General features: G+C 36.4%; 2 protein-coding genes across 2 annotated transcripts; both read right to left on the bottom strand.

The window, feature by feature from the left end:
* Positions 1-26: 26 nt before the first annotated feature.
* LOC139968115 (cilia- and flagella-associated protein 206-like) lies at positions 27-13,275 on the bottom strand. Its single transcript, XM_071972494.1, has 16 exons — positions 13,146-13,275; positions 12,008-12,206; positions 10,892-10,982; positions 10,084-10,272; positions 9,344-9,502; positions 8,705-8,797; positions 7,989-8,101; positions 7,283-7,402; positions 6,707-6,811; positions 6,041-6,127; positions 4,893-4,997; positions 4,248-4,390; positions 3,733-3,832; positions 2,738-2,881; positions 1,922-2,010; positions 27-1,005 (listed from the first exon to the last, which is right to left on the bottom strand). Exons 2-16 carry the CDS (start codon positions 12,197-12,199, stop codon positions 864-866), a joined length of 1,872 nt encoding a protein of 623 aa, XP_071828595.1. The 5' UTR covers positions 12,200-12,206; positions 13,146-13,275; the 3' UTR covers positions 27-863.
* Positions 13,276-16,718: 3,443 nt separating this feature from the next.
* Positions 16,719-23,547, bottom strand: LOC139968122 (ciliary microtubule inner protein 2B-like). The gene is made up of 7 exons (XM_071972507.1): positions 23,319-23,547; positions 22,444-22,519; positions 22,006-22,186; positions 21,377-21,604; positions 20,998-21,178; positions 20,423-20,550; positions 16,719-18,373 (listed from the first exon to the last, which is right to left on the bottom strand). The coding sequence occupies exons 1-7, from the start codon at positions 23,408-23,410 to the stop codon at positions 18,252-18,254; spliced, it is 1,008 nt and encodes a 335-aa protein (XP_071828608.1). The 5' UTR covers positions 23,411-23,547; the 3' UTR covers positions 16,719-18,251.
* Between the last annotated feature and the right edge of the window lie 2,303 nt (positions 23,548-25,850).

Raw genomic sequence — 25,850 nt, 5'->3', positions numbered from 1 at the left:
AAATATTACACCATATCTGAAAGTAGTTCTTTTCTGCTTACTTCATTTATTGATGAAATTCTGGTGAGTGAAATATCAAATTAAATTCTGGTGAGTGAAATATGCAAATTAAATGGGTATAACAATCAGTATGCCATGTAACTGCAAGTAATATATTACATTACTTATAGTGGGTCTCCATACAAATGTAATGTTCACACATATTTAGGTTACACTGAATCTAACTAAGAGATCAAGAAACAAAAAAGTTGTCTTCCTCACAATTTCCTTTTTTAACTATTCAGTATTTTGTGTTCCATCAATTAACTGTTTCCTTTCATTGCACTATTCAAATCTATTCCTTATTCCATCAGTCCAGATGTGATTTTGAGGGACTCACGTATCACATTGAATTGCAGCTTTCCTTTAACAGTCTGGTGTGGTGGTATTGTGATAGAATTCCACACAAAATTTAACTTGGATATGAGTCTGATAATGCTATCAAAGGATTGGATGAAAAAGAACATTCCTATGGAAGGGATTGTTAGGAAAAGAACACTTTGATCTCTGGAAATTGACATCTCAAAAATATAATTAATAAAAATTCTAAGACTTATTCCAAACAAAACCTTGCAAAATTAAAATTAATTAGTTCCTAGATGAAAGCACTAGAAATTGAGAATTTGAGGCCCTAAAAGGTTCAAAGAGACATCTATGGCATTAAAAGGAGACACAGCAGATGGAGAAATTATATACATATACACAAAAATATCCATTACATTTTTCAAACTGTTGTAAAGAATCAACAACTTTTTATTATTTCTACATTCAAGGTGATGTTTTTGGTTAAACTTTGAAGTGTTTCCCAGCACCCTTCTAGAGTATTAAGTTTGGTCGACGTCTAATGTCAGGTCCATTTTGGTCATCACAGTTGTCTTGGTGTTTCCTCCTCTCAATCCAGCTAAGAAAACCTGCGGTTTGGGAACATTACTGGCTCCATCTTGTTTGGTCTGACTGCCAACCTCCCTGAAAAAGTATAAAAGAATCATGTTTTAGGAGTTACAAGTCAATAATTAGCATGCTGTATGCATGGATACATAAAAAATATTACACTGAAAGACAGATTGTCAGAAGTAGCATTGTAACAGCCCGTCAGTCTTGCTTGGTCGATTGCAATTTCCTTGAGTTGGATTTTAGCCACCCCCATTCAGACCAATTTATGTTTCCCCAAAAGCGAGAGAGCACCCAGCAACTTAGACTCCTTTCTCAGCCATGATAACTTGTTCTGGATTCTTCAGATATAACATGGTAACCCTTTTCAGGGTAGGGTTGGATTCTTCAGATATAACATATGGTAACCCTTATCAGGGTAGAGTTGGATTCTTCAGATATAACATGCTAACCCTTATCAGGGTAGAGTTGGATTCTTCAGATATAACATATGGTAACCCTTATCAGGGTAGAGTTGGATTCTTCAGATATAACATGGTAACCCTTATCAGGGTAGAGTTGGATTCTTCAGATATAACATATGTTAACCCTTATCAGGGTAGAGTTGGATTCTTCAGATATAACATGGTAACCCTTATCAGGGTAGAGTTGGATTCTTCAGATATAATATGGTAACCCTTATCAGGGTAGAGTTGGATTCTTCAGATATAACAATGGTAACCAATATCAGGGTAGAGTTGGATTCTTCAGATATAACATGTTAACCCTTATCAGGTTAGAGTTGGATTCCTCAGATATAACATGGTAACCCTTATCAGTAGAGTTGTTGTCATTTACTAGTAAGGTAAATTTCTCCTTTTGGAGTGACCACTGCACTTTGTACATGAATGAAATTGGGGGGGGGGTATGGGGAATTTTGACAATAACATTAGAGATGAAAGATAGCCAAATGCATAGAAGAATTTGGAATATTTGAGGAAAAATTTCTTACTTTGGTAAATAAACCTGGGTAACATTATCTCTCCTCAGGTTGCTCAAGTTAGTCTGGGCTGAGTGGGTAACTTTGTTGCGAAGGTTTGCCTGGTGAGGATAAAATTGCAAAAAAGGTGTGAAGTGCTTTTTATCAAATTTAAAATCAGCAGGCCAGGAGGAAACCTTAAAATGACAGCAATGTTGACTCATAGTTTTGCTGAATTAATCACCCAACATCGTCAACACAGACTTTAACACACTGTTAAACATGACCCCATAACATTGACAAAAAAAATATTTATTGCTGATTGAAAACATACTCCTGCAATCTACATGGACGACAATTATACAATAATTTACCAATAACTACTGATGATTACAATAAAAATAAAGAACTACCCATTTCAGTGAACAACAAAACAGCCTATACTTTAATACTAATCAGGCAGTTATGTTTAAGATGCTGCAGTGACCACTAATGTGGGAGGAGCCTGCAAGGGCTTATGGATTACACATTCAGATTCAACATTTTGAGTCAAATTTGGAACCTTTTCAATGCAGAAAGTCATTTTAGATGGGAAACCTGTAGATTGCTCTTGGATGAATAACCCACCTTATTACGACCGGCTGGGGATCGAACCCCAAACCTCACGATTGCTAACCCTCATTGTTTCAAATGCCACCGCTTTTATTCATTTGGCCACAGCACCGGTATAATACAATTTAATTCATACCCTATAACAGCAACTAGTTGTGCCTGAAAACATTGACCTTAATCATTCACCAACAAAACAGCCACACTTCAATCACACTGTTTAATTTGAAAAATCCTTACCAGTTTGATGGCCTTTCTGCGTAATTCCCATTCATTCCATTCGTAGGACTTGACGATATTGGACTCCATGGGGTGTACCTCTGTCTGTACCCCCATATCACACTTGGTAACTGGCTTCTCAATCATCTGACCTTGCTCTTTACCCTAGAATGCAACCAATAAAATACACAATAAAATACTTAATATGCAATACTCAAATATGTATACAATACTCAAATATACAATATTAAAATAAACAATACTCAAATATACAATACTCACATATACAATACTCAAATATACAATACTCAAATATACAATACTCAAATACACAATACTCAAATACACAATACTCAAATATGCAATACTCAAATATACAATACTCAAATGCACAATACTCAAATATACAATACTCAGATATGCAATACTCAAATATACAATACTCAAATAAACTAATCAAATATACAATACTCAAATATGCAATACTCAAATGCACAATACTCAAATATACAATACTCACATATACAATACTCAAATATACAATACTCAAATATACAATACTCAAATATGCAATACTCAAATACACAATACTCAAATATACAATACTCAAATATACAATACTCAAATACACAATACTCAAATATACAATACTCAAATACACAATACTCAAATATACAATACTCAAATATACAATACTCAAATATGGATATAGTACAAACACAAATGTAATGCCAAGTTTCTGTACTCATGCTTAGAAGCTTGTACTCTTACTTGCACTCAAGTGGTATTCTTCTTGTACTCAAATCCATGCTGTTGTACTCAAGTCAGAATTCCAGGCCTTGTATAAATACTTGAATGATGGCCTTTGTTAACTAAGAAATTGACCCGTAGGGATACTTGTAAACCTTAATACCCACTCCCACAACCTTCTGCCTTTTTCCCCATATATACTATAGAGGTTGTCTGATATTAACCACAGATAATTTTCATAAATATACCTTACAGGGCAAACTAACCTGTGTGTAGGGTGTTATGGTTGCAAACTGTGAGTGGAGTTCAAGAAGTTGAATCAATTCTGGAGATCGCTTTGCACATTCTGCCACCTGCATAATGTACCTTTATAAGAAAAGACACAACAGATACTTGATATAGAAAAAGTAAATTATAGGCAAGTGAGCCATGAGACTACCAATCCTGCCATCTTCCTCCCTACTGCCCCCCCCCCCACTTCTACCCTCCCCTCTATTCACACTATTTTCAACCCAATTCTCTGCACTAATGTATGGAGGTCATATGAAATTGAAATGCACTTTCATGCACCAATTCAGTCTCACGACCTAAAACAATGCAGCTTATGCATCAAAATATCTGTCCATTTGAATTAAGTAATAGATATTGCTATCAAATTCACTAAAATGATGTTTTCTTGTAGTAAAACTTGCAATTGACTATCCCCACAGAAGCTATCTGCAGCATAAAACTACAGGAGACTCATATCTCGAAAAATGTACCAAAGAAATACTTCACTCACGCTTCTGGGTCGCTCGCAAAATCGTACGCTGCTTCCTTTGATGAAAAGACGTAGTAACGATCTTGGTATCGAAGAACTCCGATGGAAGGGTTCCCAGGGTATAGTACTCGGTCATATTTCACTAAGGACCAACCACAGTAGCCCTGTCAAAATGTTGCCAAAAAGATAAAGAAAAGTACACAATTACAAGTTGATCAAGTTTACTTAAAAAAAGGAGTAATGACTTAAAATAATGAACTGAAAACAGGAGAGTTAAAACTGGATGCAACCTTCATTCTGAATCAATTAATTAGCCCTTTTGAGAGTTATTTCTTTCTTTGGATGTCAAAACATGCAAGCATGATGTCATTGACGGCACTTATCTGCTCGTTGCAACTATCAAGTGTTAAATAGATATTTTATGAGACTACATTCACAGCAACAGCTGCAAAGCCCTAAATTTCAATTCCTCAATAAAATAACTCTACACATGCAGTGCCTGGCATCTATTTCTATTAAAGCTTTCAGAAACAATGCAAATAATTATTGTCTCTCAGTAAACCTCTTCATTATTCCATTAAACACCTTGTTAAGACTTTGTACCTCTTGGAAGCACTAGGTACTAATTACTCAATAAAAATATTGATTAATTAATTAATTAATTACCCTATACTGCAGAGGAAGACGCTCAAAGTTTTTGGTGCTCTCTGGAAACAACCAGTCTACATCTCTGAAGTCTTTAGGTTCCACTTTGTGATCTGGCCCTGTTGTCTGTAGTTGTGGGAGTAATTACAAGATACATATATATTATACGTGCCATTATTAGGCAGTATTAACAACTATTACTTAACAGAAGCCATAAATAAAAGTGAAAATAAATTTCAAGATACTTATCTATAATACACACCATTATTAGGCAGTATTAACAACCATAAATAACAGTGAAATATAATTACATGATACTTATCTATTATACACGCCATTATTAGGCAGTATTAACAACTATTACTTAACAGAAGTCACAAATAAAAGTGAAATAAAATTTCAAGAATCTTATCAATTATACTGTATGCCCTTATTAGGCAGTATTTGCTTATGTAAACTATTACTATGCAAGCCACAACTAAAAATTTGAACATTTTTTGTTTCAGTAAACCACAAAGCCATGAGTGTACATATTGAGTAATAATTCTAATCATATTACTTGTTTTCATTTGTTCATAAGAGTTGTCAAAGTATTGCTGTCATTTTGAACAGTCTGACCGTATCTCAGCTTCCTGCATACTCTCACACAGGCAACAAAGGTTCCTCAACTAGAGAAAAACCTCCATGGACAAAATTACCCAAATCCCATGACAGATTATATTGTTCACTTAACTTTTAAGAAAGACTAAAAATTTCATGTTTTTTCTTTATTAGAAAAATGAAGCAAGCAACAAAGTGGTTAAATTGAAACACAACATTTCATTTTATGTTGCCTGTGACATTATATGTTATGAAAGAATTTTGATCCATTTATTGTTCCTCCTCAGGAATGGAGCACAGCTATGAAATTGGCAAATTGAGCCACTGCTTTTCATATTTATGTTCCGTGAAACATTTTTTCATGAAAGAATGAAGTTCCGTATATTGCATCTCACGAATGGAGCAGTCGATTGAGAGAAGACTGATTTGTAAAAGTGATTATTTCTTTCCTTATCAATGTTCTCTGATATTGGACAAATTGGGCTGATGCTTGTAGAACAGAAGTGACCAGATCACTGCTTTGACACCAGTTGCTGCTAAATCATTTTCAATATTGCTGAGTATTTTACCTCTCTGATACGTTCTTCATCTGTCTTCACTTGGACACCTTCCAGAAGAGGTCCTAGTATGTCATCAGTAAAGCTCTCCATGTGACCCTTCAAAGAGAGAGAGTAGAGATGAATCATGTCAACAACAACAAAATAGAGTCATAGGAACAAATTAAAGAGTCAAGGAAAGAATGGAAATGAGTTGATCAACTTACAATGGCTCCAAATCAACAAACTATCCCTTTAACAATGATGAGAGAAACAGAATTGAGTACATTACCATTTCATCAAGTGGAAGATAATTGCCAGAAGAAATTTAAAAAGCAAATGATCTTTATCTTAAACAAAAACTCCCTTCTGTCCTACATGTCAGAAGCAATCAACTATGTAGCATACAATGAAAGTGATAATTAAACATTAACAGACAGAGCAAATAAAATAAATTATTAGAAATGAAAAATAGAGAAAAAGGTATTTGAATATCTCTGCTTTTTCAGTAAATCACACACAAAGTCATGACAGGCCTTCAAACATAATTTTAATTCTAATAAGCTGTTATCACTCGTTCATGTCATAAAGCTGTCAAGGTGCATCAGATAATGTGAGTTAACAAACAATAAACCATACATTTTTGGGAGGTATTCGTCACCGCATGAATGCGTTGTATGTTTGTTAACACTGGCTTACCCTAGTATAAGGCTCCAAGCTGGCCAGAATGTTGCTAAGAACACTAAGAAGAACCATCTCATCCTGAAAACCACTCCAAATGTGAGCAAGGTTGATAAACTGGGGCTGTAAAGAAGAGAGAGGTGAGATGATACACCAGTGTTAAAGTTCAAGGACAAAGAAGTGTCACAAACTATAGGGGTGAAGTAGGGGTAAGAAGGGGCCAATGATGAGTCCACAGTAATCTCATAATGGCATAAGTAGAGAGGGGAGAGTGTGATGATATATGTAGGGTTGTGGGTGTAAATGATCTAGCTGTGTCTGTTGATGGCCATTTAATTGCTGTGGCAAGTGTTGCATACTTTCCTCACGGTAACTTGTTATTTGTCAGTCAGGACTGTAGCATTCACTTCTGTTGTATCCATATGCTTAGATGGATCTCTGTAATTATTATCAATTTGCCTAGAGCTTCACCAACCTGTACTGTAACTACATACTGTAACATACATAGTATCAACACTTGAAAGCAAGTATGAAAATAAATTCATGCATGAATTCAGTCACACAACAAGCTTGCTCAAGGTGAAATAAACTCACATATACTTGTGCAGTGGGTACAGCTGTCTTGGATTGTACTGTTGCCTGCAGTTGTTCTAGTCGGGAAGCAAGTTGTGACTCCAACAGTTCAACTTGTTGGGCACAGCTGATTACATCATTCTGTAAATAAAGGAAGGACCAAAGAAAATACACTGGATTCATTTATACCAACATATTGAAATATATCTCATAACACAAGAATGGTATGGGTAGCTTGTGATAAGGCATTCCCAGTTAATAACAACTTTTACCTCGATTGTATACATCATACGAGGCATGTGGGGTTAGTGAACAGTTACTATGACAGCAAAAATATATATTGTGCTAAAATATCTGTGCAAAGGAATATGTTATGTTGCAAATACAGTCAGATGTTTTAGGCAATGCTTGTAACATACTCTACAGAGAGTTTTATCAAGACTGTTGTGCACACCAGGTTAATGCTTGACGTACAACTGAAAAAGTGTTCCAACTCTGTTATCTTTTATTTATCTTTTATTATCGTTTATCTTTTATCTTTATCTTTTATGAATTCTTTTATCTTAATTGTTTATCTTGTACAATTTATTGATTGCATTATCTCTTATCTCTCATCAGCTTTATCTTATCTTTTATGTTAAACAGAAAAGAAGTAAAACACTACACTAAAATCTATTTTAAACTTCGTTTTGCTTGTACTGTTTACCTCACGACAATATTAACTAACCAGAATGATTCTCAGGAAGGATTCATGCTGTCTGCTGTTGATGTGAGCCTCTGTTAATGCTTGTAAGGGAAGTTTATTTGAGGGGTCCTCTGCTTGCAATTTCTCTATAGCAGCTGAAGAAAGCACATTAAAGAAAACAAAACAAGAAAATGGGTGAACATGTTCTTAGAAAAAGAATACACCCAAATGTTTTATGACACTCCTTAATCATACCACATCATACTAATAGACATTGTTAACTAACCACAGAGGTGGAGCAGTGGGGATTTTTGAACTGCTAGATGCCTGCACTTGGTAAAATATCACACTATTACATCACACTATTACACATCTTTCAAATTGACGAATTACAGCTTTACTGTCCACAGGGGGAAATTATGCAATAGTTAACATATAGCATACATTTCTCTGGATAACAGAAATACTGCGTATTTCAGTAGCGCATCCGGGATTTCTCGGATGAGAGAAGTATCGGTACATACCAAAAATACTACCAAAACTAGCAGTACATAATTGCGCTAAATTCAGCTAAATTTTCAGACACTGTACTGTACTTTGAGCTGAATATCATGTTTACAGCTAACATCTAAAACACCTGAAAGTTTTAGAAGGCACCCTCCCTGGATCCACACCATGAATGGGAAACTTGAAAAAACAAAACAAACACATATGAGGACTTTAAATAACTGACTTCCTCATCATACACATCACAATACCTGTGTATTTAAAGGCTGTGTTGCAGGCCTTCTGAATAGCGGTGTCAACATTCTGAGTAGTGGCTGGAACAGCTTCATTCAATATGGCAGGCACTGCATGAACCAAGAGAGGTGGAAAGATGAGTTTACTTGACTCAAATTCATTGATGTATTCTTGTTTCTGTACAATTTCCCAATACATTTTCTGTCCATGATATACATAAATATATATATATATATTTGAAATGGCAATGAGTTGGAGAATCCGGAACAGTGAAGAAACTTTGATCCCAGGCCTCACCCTTTATATGTGGACCTCACCCTTTATATGTGGACACCCTAAGCAACCGGGCCATGGACAGTGATTGTAAGTCCAGAGGTTCGAAGCCAGTAGGCCTAAGGAACGTGGTCATTCCACTGTAGGCTTTGTGCTAGTCGGGTTTGGTGACACATTTTGCCCTACTCTAGCGATCAATCTTGACGCTAAACAACTTGAAATCATTTGTGAATGCTAAAGCCAGATCTTGAAAGAGATACTTGAAAAGATGAACAGCTATTTAAAAAAAAATTACAAAAAATAAACACGATAATAATTATGAGAAATGTAAACCAATTTATTTTTATTATTAGTTATTTTTTATTATGATATTGTCAACTTACAATCATCAATTCCTTCTCCTCCCTTGCCACATTCTTTATTGAAGAGTCTGATACCGGTTACTATCTGGGTCAGTTCAACCAGCTGTCTCTCTTTGTCCCTCTTCACCAAGGACATAAATGTCCCCAGCTCAGTCTGAGGGAAGACACTCTGTAGAGCAGCTGAAAGAAAGAAAGAGCAAAGTTCATCCTCCTTAGATTTGTTGACTCGATATATAAAATTGAAATTAAGTGGGAAGAAAGGTTGAGGTTGAAAATCATTTTGTGAAGGATCCGCAAGAAAGATGTTGCAGGTATTTAAACAATTGCATAGACTAGAAATGGGCCTGGTAATATGGTGTATGCTGCACTGAAATGAACATAATAATTAAGCAATACATCTCAATGAAACTGAACCAGTAGTGGTCTTCAGGAAGGATTTATTTTCTAGCTTGTCACCAGTAACAAACCATCACCAATTCTGGGACATTAACACATTTACTTCTGAACTCTGATACCCTTTTTTTTTTTTTGCAGTTACATCCAAACAAACTAAGACCAATGGTATTACAGTGCAATTAAAGATATATCAATCTCTCAGGCTTAGGATTGTCTGACAAAATCAGGTTAGAACCATCTTGCAGCATCGCAGAATTAAAGGAAAGAACGTTAGGTAGTACAACTGTATTAAGGAATGTCATGCAACTATTCAAAGATCTTTCAGAGTGGATATTTGATAAGGTTAATTGACATTTTAAGCTCACCAGTAGCTTCTCTGACTACAGCAATGTCAGTGGGGGAACCTAATCCAGATCGCAGCAACACTGCCGAGACTATCTTCCTGTATAAGCTCTCTAGTTCCTCCCGGGTTCTTGCCCGACTGTCTGTAATCTCACGAACCACCGGAAGCAGTCTCTGCTCCAAAACACGACGATGCTCATCCAGGAAGTCAGCTGAGAGAAAAAGGTCAAGAAGGGAATAGAAAACATCAAAATCATTCGTCTCCTGAAGTATGCATTAGGAAAAGGAATTAAGAAACATTGACAATGCATAGCTAAAATAGTTATGTTTATATCTGTTTTGTCCTTGTTGGAAAATTGCAGTTTCAAAAATAGCCTTGAATTAATGTTTCTTGAACCAACTAAGAGATATTATTAAACCAAAATTGTAAGCAATAATATTTCAATAGGTCTAACTAAAACGCCAATGAGGATATTCTTGTAGTTTAACCGGTGAATGAATCATGGTATTAACAAGTTTTACCTATTTAAATGTTTTCCTAGAGCTGCATACTGATATCAAATTTGTGCCATTTGTAGTGATACACTAGCATCACGCCCTACAAATGACTAGAATGAGCAGCTACTAAACGACACTGCAGCATCTGACCCACAGTTGGCTGTGTGGTTAAAGCAATAATACAAAACTCTCTTCATCAATTCAAACTTTTCTATAATTGTCTTCCTGTGTAAATAAACTGAGCCATAATAACATATGTCGTAAGTTGACACAGATGATGACACAATAATGCAACAACCTCAGGGATCAGAGAATACTGAGGGTGAAAATTACCTCTTGTTGTGTAGTTCATATCAAAGTACACCTGCATTTTGATGGTGTCTAACGTAGCTGATCGTCTGTCCAACAGCCTATCCACACATATCTAAGGAGTAGATAGTCGAAACAGGGAAAGTCAAAAGTGAAAATAATATACATACAACTGTTCTGGAGAATTTAAGAAAAAAAAGATGACCCTGTTAGAAAGGATGAGAGTGGCAGTTTGTGTGAAAGGTGTGCACTTTATTACAAGTGTTGTACCTATGAGAGGGAGAAAGGCTACATACTCTAATCTACAGGAGTGTTAATTAACCTTAAATTTGTTACTGCAGACATACTTGGTATATATAACATATAATTCCAAAAACATTTCTTCACAAACTTGGTCACATGTGTGTTTACAAAACTCCAATAACTTAAATCGGATGCCCAACCTTGTAATAGTTGCCATCAGCTAAACTAATTTCTTGCCTGTTTAAGTTTTGTCTGTTACTCATTCAGCAAAGTATACTATAGTGAATTGCCAAATATCCTTACCAGATTCAGCCTACATTGAGGCTCACCATTTTAGGGAATATCAACAACTTTGAATTTCAATCTTTAGCGTAAATGAAAGTACGCCTCCCTTTTTTGTAGTATTAAGCTTTCAATGCGCTATCATTTGTAATTTGTCAATGTCATATGACTCATACTGATTCGAAAATCATTGGTTTTGCTGATTGGGAAGGTCAGTTTTCTCATAGTGCAAACTGTGCTACCAACACTTGGATAACGACTTCAAACGATACAACTTCATATGGATTACAATGCTAGGAACACAATATACAATATATATTACCAAATTTGATGACAACTTTACCACTTGAACAATAAATCATTTATTTCTTGTGTATTCAATTTATTCCTTTACTTTATTCGATGTTTCCAGCCTGGATTCTGGACCCAAATAATATGTGATTTTTAGCGAACAGTATATTTCACTTAATTTCGGATTGTTATTGTTGTGGACCTTTGCACCAACCACAGAGGATCTATGTAATTGTTACAGTAGTTCAACTCTATGACTGACCTGTGACCTACTTTGCATTTAAAGTCCTGAGGCTAGCTTTTAGTGGTGAGTCATACACATACCTTGATAAGTTTCTGAACGTCATCCTTGGTTAATATCCTGTCCACATTGAACTCATTTGCTGGATCTAATACAACTGCTTTCACCATAAATGCCACCAAGGTCTCTGAAACTGCCTGTCCTTTACCTGCACACTCTTGAGCAATTTCTCTGATGATGTTCTTGATCACACTCTCTGCTTGAGCACGAGACATGTTGAATCTGGAATGTAACATTTAATATACAAGAAAACCTGCTGTAACTCAATGCCAATCAATATTTCTTTTAGTGTTTGGTTGTTTTAGTGTTTGACTGAGAATTCAATGTACTCCCTGATATATATGTGAGCTTTTTCTTTATCTTGCTACGTGCAAAGTCAAATTTCTTTATGCTGAACTTCTGATGGCATGAGACTGGTGTTGCAACTGTCCCAGGTATGTAATTATTTAAAGGTGGAATAATTGCTACAAGTAACTTGTAGCACTTCCTTTTAAGAAATTAAGAAATGGTCAATTAAAATCAAATTAAGTTTATTCGTAGCCTTAAAAAAATATTTATTTGACTGAGTACCCAGAAGTTTGAAACTTAAATTATTATGAAAAAATATCACAGAGGTGACCTGGGCTAGACCTTGTTGGAAGAGAGAAATGGCTATACTTGCTAGCACAATAGGTTCCCTTGTACTTAATCCAATGACAACTCTGGGAACAATTTACTCTAAGAACAATCACTACTCCAAATTAACGACCTAGGCCTACATGTAGCCTAGGGACTGTCCTCAGACATTAGGGACATTTGGTCACAGTAACCGTATATATAGTATTATACTACTACAAGTAACTTCGAAATTCCGAGTATCTTTACTCTCTCAACACAAATCAGGTCTAGCGTTAGGTCTATCAGTATCGCCTAAGCTATTGATGACAGTAATTGTAAGTTCTAGTGTTGCTAGACCGTCACCTGTAAAATAGTTTCGCGAAACTGGTACCTAATCAATGAGATGTAGGTTACCACGAGAGATATGTTGCACTAACAGTAACAGTAACACTAGTTGGATTAATTTTATTTATCGAGTTATCGTAGACAATTTACTAAGCACCAATTAATCAATTTTTTCAATAAAGTGGCAACCAAAATTTATTGATATAATCTACTCCTTACTCAGATTATGAAATTTTCTTCACGCAATCATAATTTCCTTTTCATCTTTGTAATTGTAGTCTGTCGTTGCCTTGGAAGCCAACCGGAAGTGCGTTGACGTTGCCAGAACTTGAATCAAGTAGCGTGCCGAAATGCAAGGTAGCAATAGTCTGTGAAGGTACAATCACGGAGTGTATTTATATATTAGTGGCCGAGGTTTAGATTATTGTTTAACAACCCCCACACAACCCCTACCTTCACCAAAAAATATATTTAAAAAACACTAAAAATAGTTGTCGCGATTGTAATTATGTTAGGGATGTTCTGTTCCTTTTCCAAATTTCGACTGTTTCGTCCAAACTTCTACTTGTTTTTTTCAACAACAAAATTCCCAAAAAATAAACAAAGTTCACAATACGGACTTTTCGATTTCCCTCCCTCTAAAAGCAGACACTTTACGTAAGATTTGAGATGATGATTTATCTCAAAAGTTCGCTAGGAAATTGTGACATTTTATTTCATTGAAACTTAACTACTAGTTTGAGGAGATTATAAAAACAGTCAATTGACTGTTTTATTATGATGAAATTTTGACTCCTTATCGAAATTTCGAGAAAAATGTCGAAATTTGAAGGATCATCATGTATACACAGCAGTAACAATTGGTTACTTAAATATCAGGCACTCGGCATTGTATTGATCATGATCATCACCATGGGGTGTCCCACTGTTGGGCGAGGGCCTCTCCACTGCACATCCAGTCATATCTGTTTTGTGCCAGTCGACTCCACCCGTACCCTTCTGTTTCCACAATTGCATCTCGCCATCTTGCCTTTGGTCTGCCTGATCTTCTAATGCCATACATCGGTTGCCATTCTGTCGCCAATCTTGTCCACCTTTCATCATTGAGTCTGCCTATGTGTCCTGCCCATCTCCATTTGTATTCTTTGGCTGTCAAGATGACATCTTTCACCTTTGTTTTATGTCTTATCCATGTGTTTATTTTATTTTCTCTTCTGCTCACGGCAAGCCTCATCCGTTCCATGCTGCGTTGTGTTGTTTGGAGTTTCTTCTCCATCCTCTTTGTGAGTGCCCAGGTTTCACATCCATAGGTCATTGCTGGCAAGACACATTGATTGAAGAGTTTTATTTTCAGGCAAAGTGGTAGCTTCGGGTTTTGTAACGCCTGTGAGTTGGTGTTGAAGGCTGTCCAGCTTGCTTGTGTTCTTCTTTTGATTTCTTTCATTTGGTCACCATCTGGCCAGATTTCTTGTCCAAGGTAGACGTATTTCTCCACTTCTTCAATTTTATTATATTGTCCATATGGACATCTCGATTGGTGGCAAATTTGTTGTACATCCCCTTGGTTTTTGTTAAGTTCATTTTTAGTCCAAATTGTTTGCTTTCAGCATTTAGTGAATGCAACATGTCTTCTAATTCTTTAACAGCACTATGTCATCAGCAAAACAGAGGCGATTTCATTTCTTTCCATTTATGTAAAGTTCATAATTTTCCCAGTCTACTTTTCTGAAGATATTTTCCAATGATGCTGTAAATCAGGGTTGTCCAACCTACGGCCCGCGGGCCACAGTCCGGCCCGCCGCAGGGTTGCGTCCGGCCCGCCAGAGATGCTCTACGGCGCGAAATTTTAGTGAGCAGATTTATTGATAACAATTTGAAGCTATATAATCAATCATTCGAACCTTCTGGGTCCAAAAAAAACTGCATACAGGTCAGTTTGTGTGACACTCTCTCAGCGGAGGGGGGGGGGGCGCGGCTGGACTTTATTCATCTGTTTTATCGGGAAGGAAAATAAATCAGTGTGCTCCGCGCGCAGTGCTCACGTTTTGTTGCCTTGGGCTTCGGGCAAAAAAATCGAAAAATCGAGCGTAGGGTTCATGCGGCCCCTCCTTCATCATAATCATTCCATGTGGCCCTCCTCTGCAAAAGGTTGGACAACCCTGCTGTAAATAGTTTCGGAGATATTATATTTCCGTGTCTTACTCCTAGATTGATCTTAATGGACTCTGATTCGGTCTTGTCATCAAGTAGGATAGTGGATTTGGCTCCTGAGTATATTTCTTTGATGAGGCTGGTGTATGTGCTCTCAATCCCTTGCTGTTGCAGACATTATATCACAGATCTTGTCTCTATTGAGTCAAGTGCTTTCTCATAATGATCATGATGACCCTCGATTAATTAAGAGATCCAAATTACCAAAAGTGAAGGGGTGGACGATATGGTTACATTAGCTTCCTTATCGTGTTTTAGCCCTTGATCGTTTAAGAGTATCATGATCTAGTATACACACTGTTCATCTTGTCAACGTAAGTTACACTCAACATACATGCAAAGTATAAGAAAGTTCAAATTCTTGACGATACTAAAGTGTGTGTAAAACAGTAAGTTACCTACTACCAAGTTTGTTAGTTGTCAACATATTGTCCTTTCTAGTTTCGTATTGAATCTAAAACATGAAAGGGCTGAAGGGGGGGTGTAGGTAGCAGATTAATGAGATTTCTCCCTAGCTGATATTGAAGAAGAAAGGTGCATAATAGTGAGTCATGACCTGCCAAGAAGAGGGTCAGGTAGGGTTACAGCCCCAGGATTCTATTATATACAAGGGCGGCGGAACCAGGGGGGCACAGGGGGCACGTGCCCCCCACTTTTCCTCAGTTTAAAAATGTGCCCTTTTTCTACATAAAAATTGAGGTGTCTCAAGTTAGCAAGAGGCCAGACAACCAGAATGAACACTCGGGAAGGGCCGTTTCCAGCCATCTGAGGGGTTTGTAAAACCAAAAATTTTCTTGTACGCTCCGCGCCAACCGATGGTGGCGCTCCGCTCAGAAAGTCGTGCATACAACTTTGCAAATCCTGGCTACGCCCATGACTTTTAATGAAGTTCTGTGGGTCACACTCAAAGCTATTTCGAATGGAAAAAATTTGTTAAGATATTGACAAGAAATAAACTCTAATTCGGAAGATTCCTACATTAGCAACTAGCATGATTTCACCTCATTTTGTCTCAAAACAAAACTTGTTCCTTGTTTCCCAATTTGCACATTGGATATTGCAGTGCTAGTATGCATATTTTCGTTGGGGTGGGGGGGGGGCGTTGATGGAGTGATGTGTATACGCAAATAAGATAATACAATAAGAGTTATAAAGGGTACTAAATATAAGGCTGCATCAGTCCAATCGAATTTCTGCAAAGTGCCCTTTGATGTCGGTGCCCCCCCAGATTAAAAGTGCTTCTGCCGCCCTTGATTATATAGTCTGGGAAAATTTGGTTAAAGAATACTGGTGGGTGACATCATTGCCCAGGGACCCAAGCTGGCTCTCATATGCCCTGCACCCCACCCCCTCCTCATATAATTAGCATCTTTCTTGTCTGATGCTGCAAGATTGATTGTGGTAAGTACTGACTGGTAGTATATGTATATTCTCTTAATCTAAGTCACATCTCTGGGTACTAACAGCAAATTCCTGAAATTTTTACAAAGTATTGGTGGAACTGAAATACCAGTACAGTTCAAGGCTTCTAATTCGAAACACAAACAAATTTGAGAAAAAAAAGTTAACACTAAACATTACTTTTTCCAGATAAATACAAAATTTATTAGCCTGCTTTCAACCTTTACATAAAATAACAAACCTTTACAATTTCAATTCTTAAACTGACTTGGCTCAACAGATATATAAATACTGTCTTAAATGCTTATATCTTTTATCATATACTTCCCTATTCACCATGAATCAACAGTTTTCTTTTTCAAAACCAGCAGGCATATTTGCTGCTGGTTAATATTGCTGCCAACTATTTTAGGAAATCACATCATCTTCATTGTCTTTTGAACATAACACCACAAAAGATTTATATATAATTATCCTTCTTCACATGATACAACAAATTGTTGACATGAATGTGCTAACTGTACACAAACTGCTAATACACATGAAAAACGTTCTGCAATATCAATATATTTCTGTGCTATTTTGACATTGATAGAAGCAGTCTCGTGTGGAAATATCTAAATGGATTAGAGATTAATGTCAAGATTCAAATGATTTTACTCAATTTGTACTTAAGTAGAAAATGAAACTCATCTGAAGTATAAGCAATTCACTACTACTTAGTTCTGACATAATTCAGAAAGTAGAAGAATTTATTAATTTGACAATTGTGAAGTGACATGTCCCAAAAGCAATGAGCATTATCAAAGAAAGAAGCTGGAAATATATTAATAACATAAAAGAAATATCAAATTTATAGTGGTAACAGTTTAAATTTACGAAGACATCATGACTTAATCAATATGGTAACGCTATTAACCTTTATTGTATGAATAGAAATTAATTTTACTAACTTAATAACTGTTACACACTAGCCCAGACTTGGCACATTTTATTTAAAAATTAAAATGGGTTAATCTGATCACTGCATAAAACAAATTTTTAATAAGCTTTAAAGCTACGTTTTTTTTTAATTTCAGAATATTACTTCTTTTAAAATGAAAATGTCACTATACTTTCATTACTCAGTGCACATTATGAAAAAAATAAAGAAATGCATGTGTATTGTTAGGAAATTCACTGAAGAAACATAATGTAACACTAAAAGCCACATTATTTTATGTCATATGATGTACTGGAAGAGACATTAGTCACTACTATGTAATATTCACATAGGTAAACCTTGTGATGGAAGTATTCACACATGTATAGCAAACTTTAGCACATAACACCAGCAGCGATATTTACTCATATGTGTTAGACCCTGAGGAACTACAGAGTAATATGCAGTAGCAGCATAAACAGCCCTTCCCCCTCCGACCCCCCCCCCCCCTCACCCTACAAACTTTCTTTAAAAAACTAATAATTGAGTATATTTGACTAACAAATTAAACAAGTACAGATCTCACTACTTCATCCTTAACAAACCTGAACACAGTGACAATTTCCATTGCCACCACCTAAGTTGCACCGTCACATTACCACATATTGCCAGATCCATGTGATAATAATTGCAAACCTTTGCAAACTGTTTGCTCCTTTCCTCTAGTTGAGAGATTCATCCATATAATAACATGTGTCTCTGAAAATTCCAAAGACATTACAATGAACTGTTTACATTGCCACTTGTGGAGCACCCGTTGCAACATATTCACCAAAGGTTCCCTTATCATGGAAACATACCGGAAGGCTGCGAGTAGAGTCACCGTAAGTATGACCAAATTTGTAGCGATTTTCTGCCAAGAAAGAATTCAGAAATACGGGAAATCAATTTAAGGTCAATATTTGTCAACAGTATAACAAAAGGTTTTATTGATTATTATCTTAAAGACTAAGGAAAACCAAAATAAGATTCAGAGAGTTGTTAGTACTCATTACTATGTCCCAATGTACATGCAATGATGCTAAACTGTTCTTCAAGGTGCTATATTTATATTTGAGGTTTCAAATATTGTGACAGGAGGACAAATATTCAAGAAGGAATCATTTTGAGAGTAAATACTAAATAATAATTTTTTGACTGTTTTAGCAAAAAAGGCAAATTGATGGGTTTCTTCTCAGCGAACACAAATGGTTTTGTATAAGCATTAATATAAAGTACTCACGTGGCATATATCCAGTATATTTTGGAACCATTCTAATCGGTTTATATGGTTTTGGATAAGCATTAATATAAAAAACTCACGTGGCATATATCCAGTACATTTTGGAACCATTCCAATCGGCTTATATGGTTTTGGATAAGCATTAATATAAAGTACTCACGTGGCATATATCCAGTATATTTTGGAACCATTCCTATCGGCTTATATGGTTTTGTATAAGCATTAATATAAAGTACTCACGTGGCATATATCCAGTATATTTTGGAACCATTCCAATCGGTTTATATGGTTTTGGATAAGCATTAATATAAAGTACTCACGTGGCATATATCCAGTATATTTTGGAACCATTCCTATCGGCTTATATGGTTTTGTATAAGCATTAATATAAAGTACTCACGTGGCATATATCCAGTATATTTTGGAACCATTCCAATCGGTTTATATGGTTTTGGATAAGCATTAATATAAAGTACTCACGTGGCATATATCCAGTATATTTTGGAACCATTCGAATCGGTTTATATGGTTTTGGATAAGCATTAATATAAAGTACTCACGTGGCATATATCCAGTATATTTTGGAACCATTCCAATCGGCTTATATGGTTTTGGATAAGCATTAATATAAAGTACTCACGTGGCATATATCCAGTATATTTTGGAACCATTCCAATCGGCTTATATGGTTTTGGATAAGCATTAATATAAAGTACTCACGTGGCATATATCCAGTATATTTTGGAACCATTCCAATCGGCTTATATGGTTTTGGATAAGCATTAATATAAAGTACTCACGTGGCATATATCCAGTATATTTTGAAACCATTCCAATCGGTTTATATGGTTTTGTATAAGCATTAATATAAAGTACTCACGTGGCATATATCCAGTATATTTTGGAACCATTCGAATCGGTTTATATGGTTTTGGATAAGCATTAATATAAAGAACTCGCGTGGCATATATCCAGTATATTTTGGAACCATTCGAATCGGTTTATATGGTTTTGGATAAGCATTAATGTAAAGAACTCGCGTGGCATATATCCAGTATATTTTGGAACCATTCGAATCGGTTTATATGGTTTTGGATAAGCATTAATGTAAAGAACTCGCGTGGCATATATCCAGTATATTTTGGAACCATTCGAATCGGTTTATATGGTTTTGGATAAGCATTAATATAAAGTACTCGCGTGGCATATATCCAGTATATTTTGGAACCATTCGAATCGGTTTATATGGTTTTGGATAAGCGTTAATATAAAGTACTCACGTGGCATATATCCAGTATATTTTGGAACCATTCCAATCGGTTTATATGGTTTTGGATAAGCGTTAATATAAAGTACTCACGTGGCATATATCCAGTATATTTTGGAACCATTCCAATCGGTTTATATGGTTTTGGATAAGCATTAATATAAAGTACTCACGTGGCATATATCCAGTATATTTTGGAACCATTCCAATCGGTTTATATGGTTTTGTATAAGCGTTAATATAAAGTACTCACGTGGCATATATCCAGTATATTTTGGAACCATTCCAATCGGTTTATATGGTTTTGGATAAGCATTAATATAAAGTACTCACGTGGCATATATCCAGTATATTTTGGAACCATTCCAATCGGTTTATATGGTTTTGGATAAGCATTAATATAAAGTACTCACGTGGCATATATCCAGTATATTTTGGAACCATTCCAATCGGTTTATATAATCTCCTCTGCATTTGTGTCTCCTTGTCTTCTCGTGTCAGTTGTATACTTGCCTTTGCTTTATTATCTGGAAGAGTGAAACTGCCAGAGAGAAAAGCCAACACAAACCTCAATTGAAATATATTTGGAAGTTTAATAACCTAGATGCCCTTATTACAGAATATTGGTGTATCAAAAGTAATAACTTGAATATTGATAACAGAGAAATGATGACATTGTTACTGTGACTACTTCTTAACTTTTGTCAAGACCTTCTTTTTATCTCCACCCAGATTCAAAATGTTTGTAATAACATGAAATCAAAGAGGACATCATATCTGTAATAAAGGATTCTGTATGGTGACAACTTATATTTCACAAAAATGTTCCTTAACCAGGCCTGGAAAGATTAAATATATAAATGGAAGGAAAGTAAAGGTCAAAATGTCATCCTCACCACTTTCACTACCCACAGTTGTACTGGCCCCCCCACCAACCCACCCCCCCCCATCATTACCCAGCAACTCAGTGCATGAAAGATCTACTTACTTTGCTGGTGCACTCCTGGTAAGTTGGGAAGCATGCCTTTCAGTTGCATCATGGAAGGCATTAAAAGATTTGTCGCAGACAACATGGTACCTTGTACCCAAACCGATTTCTGTTACTCCTTGCCTTGGAATAAAGCCTTGGTAACCAGGTACAGGGGCCTCCCTAGGAAAGCGTTTGTCAGCTGATGAGCAACAACAACAAAATAGTTATATAAACTATATGTGTAAAATAGCACATATTTATTTCTGGTTTCTATTTTTATAACATTTATGAAACATAATTTTGGAATCTATGCACACACTTTAGATAGTTATTACTGTGTCATATATAGCAAAGACAAATAGACAATATACCCTCCACAACTGATACATAGACTTACATAATAGTATGGGGCGAAGTGGGTGCGTATCTCTGTACTCATTTAGAGTCTTGATGACAGTCTTCTCATCGGTCAATGGTCGGAGACGGCCGGAACCAGCGACTGTTTTGCGAAGGTCAAATATCTCTTCACTCCTATCTTGCGTATTATTCATGAAATCATCGATACAAACGTCACAGTCTTCTTTGTATGTGTTCCCAAACTTGAATGGTCTTCTTGGTATGTAACCTATCAAAGAAAATGTTCTCTGTAAATCTTATGATTGTTCAGTGACAGGACAGTTGGGCAGAATTTACATTTTGAAATTACTAAATGGTACACTCTTGTCATCTTTTAAAAACAATTGCAATTGTCAACACTGACTGAGAGAAACAGTGGCATTCTAGTGGGGACGTTCAAGGCAACCCACTGCCCCTATCCTTTTACTGGCTATTATATAATGCATTGTAAAATGGTCACCACTTCTATGTCATCGTAAATCATCTGCTCCAAAGTTGCCACTGCATGCTAAGAATAATTCTACAAAACTATCATACAGTTTTTAGTTCTGTTCAAATTTTGGGACAATTCCTTAAAAATTTTAATGTTCTCGCCCATAGTGCTACATTTCACCCACTTCTGCAACATACCTGTGTAGCCTGGAACCATCTTTTCTGTTAGTTTATTATCTCCAGTTGACTTAGGCAGTGTCAAGACCCTTCTTCGGCCTGACATATCAATGGATGTTGTTAGACCAGTTCCAACTTTAGCCCTGTCTTGGTTAAAGCTTTCTGGGAGAGATGAAACAATTGGGTGCCGACCCACTCTCATCTATTCCAGGGTTGAAAAATACATAAAAGTTTGTTTGGTTTTATATTTTCATGAAACATAGATGATGACTGACAATAATATTTCTAGTTTGCAAGAAAGAGAAAACATTGTAAAATAGACAGTCACTAAGAAAAACCAGAATAGGTCTGTTAACAATAACAGAAAGATTCACAAGATGCATACATCAATGTACAATCACTGTAAGCATGGCCACTTTCAATTTACTTTGATTGAAATAGTATTAAAGTAGTACTCACCTTTGATAACTTGTTTGTTGCATTTCCATAGGTGTCACCTACATGGTATTTGTACTGTTCAATATAACCACCATATCTGTCATGGAAGAAATCAAAGTAAAACATATTATTATAAGTCTGTACACAGAGGCTAATCGTTAACATATTCCCAAAGTCTACATTCAAATCATTAACAATGAGCACATCTTGCTTTTTAGGGAAACCAAATGAGATTTTTACAAGTTCCTATACATACGCAGGGTACATGTATATGTTTTCCACCAACTTAACATTATGGCTTAAATAGGCTAGGCATAACAGTTACTTATTAATGTTAGGTCTCTTACGGTAGACGACCACTTACTGTCCGTAGCATGAATGTAAAATTCATTAGCTGTGACACCATGGATCAATTTGGTAAAAGAAAAGTCACTAGACCTACATTTATTTGACCAGAACTGTAAATCTGATGTTAATTAAATGAGCCATGGATCAATTTGGTACAAAGAAAAGTTACTAGACCTACATTTATTTAACCAAGAACTGTAAATCTGATAATATTTATTAAATGCGCCATTCCAAACTCAAATGTTTTTCATCACATTCATAATTTTGTGTCTCAAAGTTTGGTTCTTGTAAGGACTAAGAGTAACCATATGGAAATGTAACATTAGGCCTCAACTTTAGCAGTCCCAACATCAAGTTGTATCAATGTTGCCTAACTTAAATTAGTCTAGGCTACAGCTATACATGATAACGGGCTGGCTATTGCCAAAGTTACCATCAACTGCTTAGAAATAGTAAAGTGGAACAGGTAGACTGCTTGATTATGGGTGTGGCTATGCCTATCACCCATTCGTCTGACTCGGAGATGACTAGGCTTACGATATACTTACCCCGGTACTTGTGTTCCAGGATCAAGTTCACTAAAGTCACGTCTTCTTTTTATGTTCCACGACGTGGAGTTAGGCATGCCTGTGTTCATCATCTTGCTAAGATTTTGTCTACTTCTTGTGCTTGATTAATAGTTAATAACACAGTAAGTTTTCTGTTATTGAGACTGGTTACATGAGTTGAAAAGGGAACATTAAAACTTTGCTACCACGCCATGTGTACAAATGTCTGTCGAAGTTACTGTTGTGTTACGCTTACTTGATATGTACAACGCTGTTTGCAAACACAAGACAGTTGTTGTTATCTACCAATCTTAACAATGGTTACTAGGTAACAACAGCTGTTCGCACAAGGGCTACCCACACATGGAGCGCCAAAAGAGTAAAAAACAATTAGTCTTCAACGCCTGCTGCATATTTTTTATTGTATGAGGGTCTTTGTGTGAACGCTGTATGATTAATTACATTGTAGACATGAACATAATTTCACACAGTGTTTACAGAAAGAGCCTAATGGTGTTACGAAGCTATGTAGACTAATTGTAGAGCCTGAGGTCGATTTACGACCGTGGCAGGTCGATTACATAATCACAAAACTTTCCTAGCTATAGCGTCCTATAATTGGAGCCAATAAGCAGATCTTTAAAATCTCCTCGCCTACGTAGTCATCACCGATGAATCCTACTCCTACATGGTTGTTGAAATTGCATCTTGTTGAGCTGCTTCCTACTATACCAAGGATTATTAACATGTCACTTGCACGGGGAATCTTTCTTGATTCTTTGAAGAAGTAGTATTCTCCCACTTCTCAAAAAGTCAACATTGGACTGTGAGCAATTTAAGAACTATACCGACCAGTGTCAAATCTGACGATTCTCTCAAAATTATTAGGGCGGGTTGTGTCTAACCGGTTGTCTATACTTACATGGAAACACATTCCCTTCATGAACCTCGAAAGTCAGCAGTACATATTGCAACACTGTAAGTGATACTGCCCTAACTTGGGTGACAGATTACATTCTTCGTGTCATTGAATAGCGTAAAGGTGTGTTCTTAGTCACTGCTTCACCTAACTGACACTATCCATCATGTAACTCTTCTTCGCCGTCTTGAAACTAATCTTGGTGTGAAAGGTACTGCTCTCCGGTGGTTTCAGTCATATCAGACAAAACGGAAACAACAAGTTTTCATCCAAGGGGTTTCATCGCAACCAACAGTGCTAACGTTTGGAGTTCCCCAGGGGTCTATGTTGGGACCAAAGCTGTTTACAATTTACTCTTAGCAGCTATTTGCAGGAAACACAACCTACATGTTTAGATGTATGTGGATGACACCCAATTGTTGATGTTTTTCGACTTAGATAACAACAGTGGTGAACATATGATGTCATTCAGCACCGTATTGAGGGTTATTGCAGACCTACGTTTATGGATAAAAGATTTTGTCACCTCAAACTGAATGATGACAAGACTGATCTACATTTTGTAACTGCTTCACACTTCAAGGAGATGGTACAGGCAAGGGCGGCGGAAGCACTTTTAATCTGGGGGGGCACCAACGTCAAAGGGCACTTTGCAGAAATTCGATTGGACTGATGCAGCCTGATATTTAGTACCCTTTATAACTCTTATTGTATTATCTTACTTGCGTATACACATCACTCCATCAACGCCACCCCCCCCCCCTCAAGGAAACAATGCATACTAGCACTGCAATATCTAATGTGCAAATTGGGAAACAAGGAAAAAGACAAAATGAGGTGAAATCATTATAAAGTCCAAGTCCCTGCACACGCGATCGATACATGCATGAAAGCAAATGAAATATGTCAAAATACTGAAAGAAAAATAATTCCCTATGTGTTTTTCAATGGTTAAACTGATATTATTATGATCATTATTATTGTAACGACTTTGCCAATAATTCTAACCAATTTGGAAGGGTTATAACACGGCAAGTGATTGTATGTTATTGGCATGCGATGTAATAACCAACGCATGCCTATATGATATGCACATTAAGATGTTGTACGCGCGCGTAGCGCGCAAAAAATGTTGGTAATATTTTTCGGGCAAGTCGTTACAGCCCCCCAAATCAAATTGGGCTCCTACGCCTGTGGTAGTAAACATTTAAAACTTCCCGAAATATTTCATTCGACGTGGGTTTTGCTTTGTAAACTCTTTTTTTATTTAGAAATTTTTGTAGAAAAAGGGCACATTTTTAACCTGAGGAAAAGTGGGGGGCACGTGCCCCCTGTGCCCCCCGGTTCCGCCGCCCTTGGGTACAGGGCACTAAAACCAAAGTGGGAGTGACGTTTTTGAATCCTCATCATCAGTACGTGACCTGGTATCATTCTAAGCTTCACCTTTAACATGGAGAAACATGTGTCATCAATCTGTATAGGGCAGCATACCATCACTTGCACAACATCAATGCCATAAGGAAATCCCTTGGTACCAGAACTGCTGAAACAATGTCTCATGCCTTTGTCACATCTCGTCTAGAATGCTGTCTTAGCTGGCCTTCCCAAACATT

Source organism: Apostichopus japonicus, chromosome 5 (genome assembly GCF_037975245.1).
Source record: "Apostichopus japonicus isolate 1M-3 chromosome 5, ASM3797524v1, whole genome shotgun sequence".
NCBI classification, from domain to species: Eukaryota; Metazoa; Echinodermata; class Holothuroidea; order Aspidochirotida; family Stichopodidae; genus Apostichopus; species Apostichopus japonicus.
The sequence above is the reverse complement of the archived record's forward strand: the minus strand, read 5'-3'. Positions and strand labels throughout refer to the sequence as shown.

Bases quoted from the DNA above. Each gene is read 5' to 3' on its own strand.
- LOC139968122 (XM_071972507.1), bottom strand. From the start codon at position 23,410: ATGATGAACACAGGCATGCCTAACTCCACGTCGTGGAACATAAAAAGA. The intron at 21,605-22,005 runs GTATGTTGCAGA...TTTCTTTGATAG, and splicing joins GATGGTTCCAGGCTACACAG to GTTACATACCAAGAAGACCA. The intron at 18,374-20,422 runs GTGAGTACTTTA...CTTTCTTGGCAG, and splicing joins ATATACTGGATATATGCCAC to AAAATCGCTACAAATTTGGT.
- LOC139968115 (XM_071972494.1), bottom strand. From the start codon at position 12,199: ATGTCTCGTGCTCAAGCAGAGAGTGTGATCAAGAACATCATCAGAGAA. The intron at 8,798-9,343 runs GTAAGTTGACAA...TGGTTCATGCAG, and splicing joins AGGAGAAGGAATTGATGATT to TGCCTGCCATATTGAATGAA. The intron at 3,833-4,247 runs GTGAGTGAAGTA...TTTCTTATAAAG, and splicing joins TTTGCGAGCGACCCAGAAGC to GTACATTATGCAGGTGGCAG.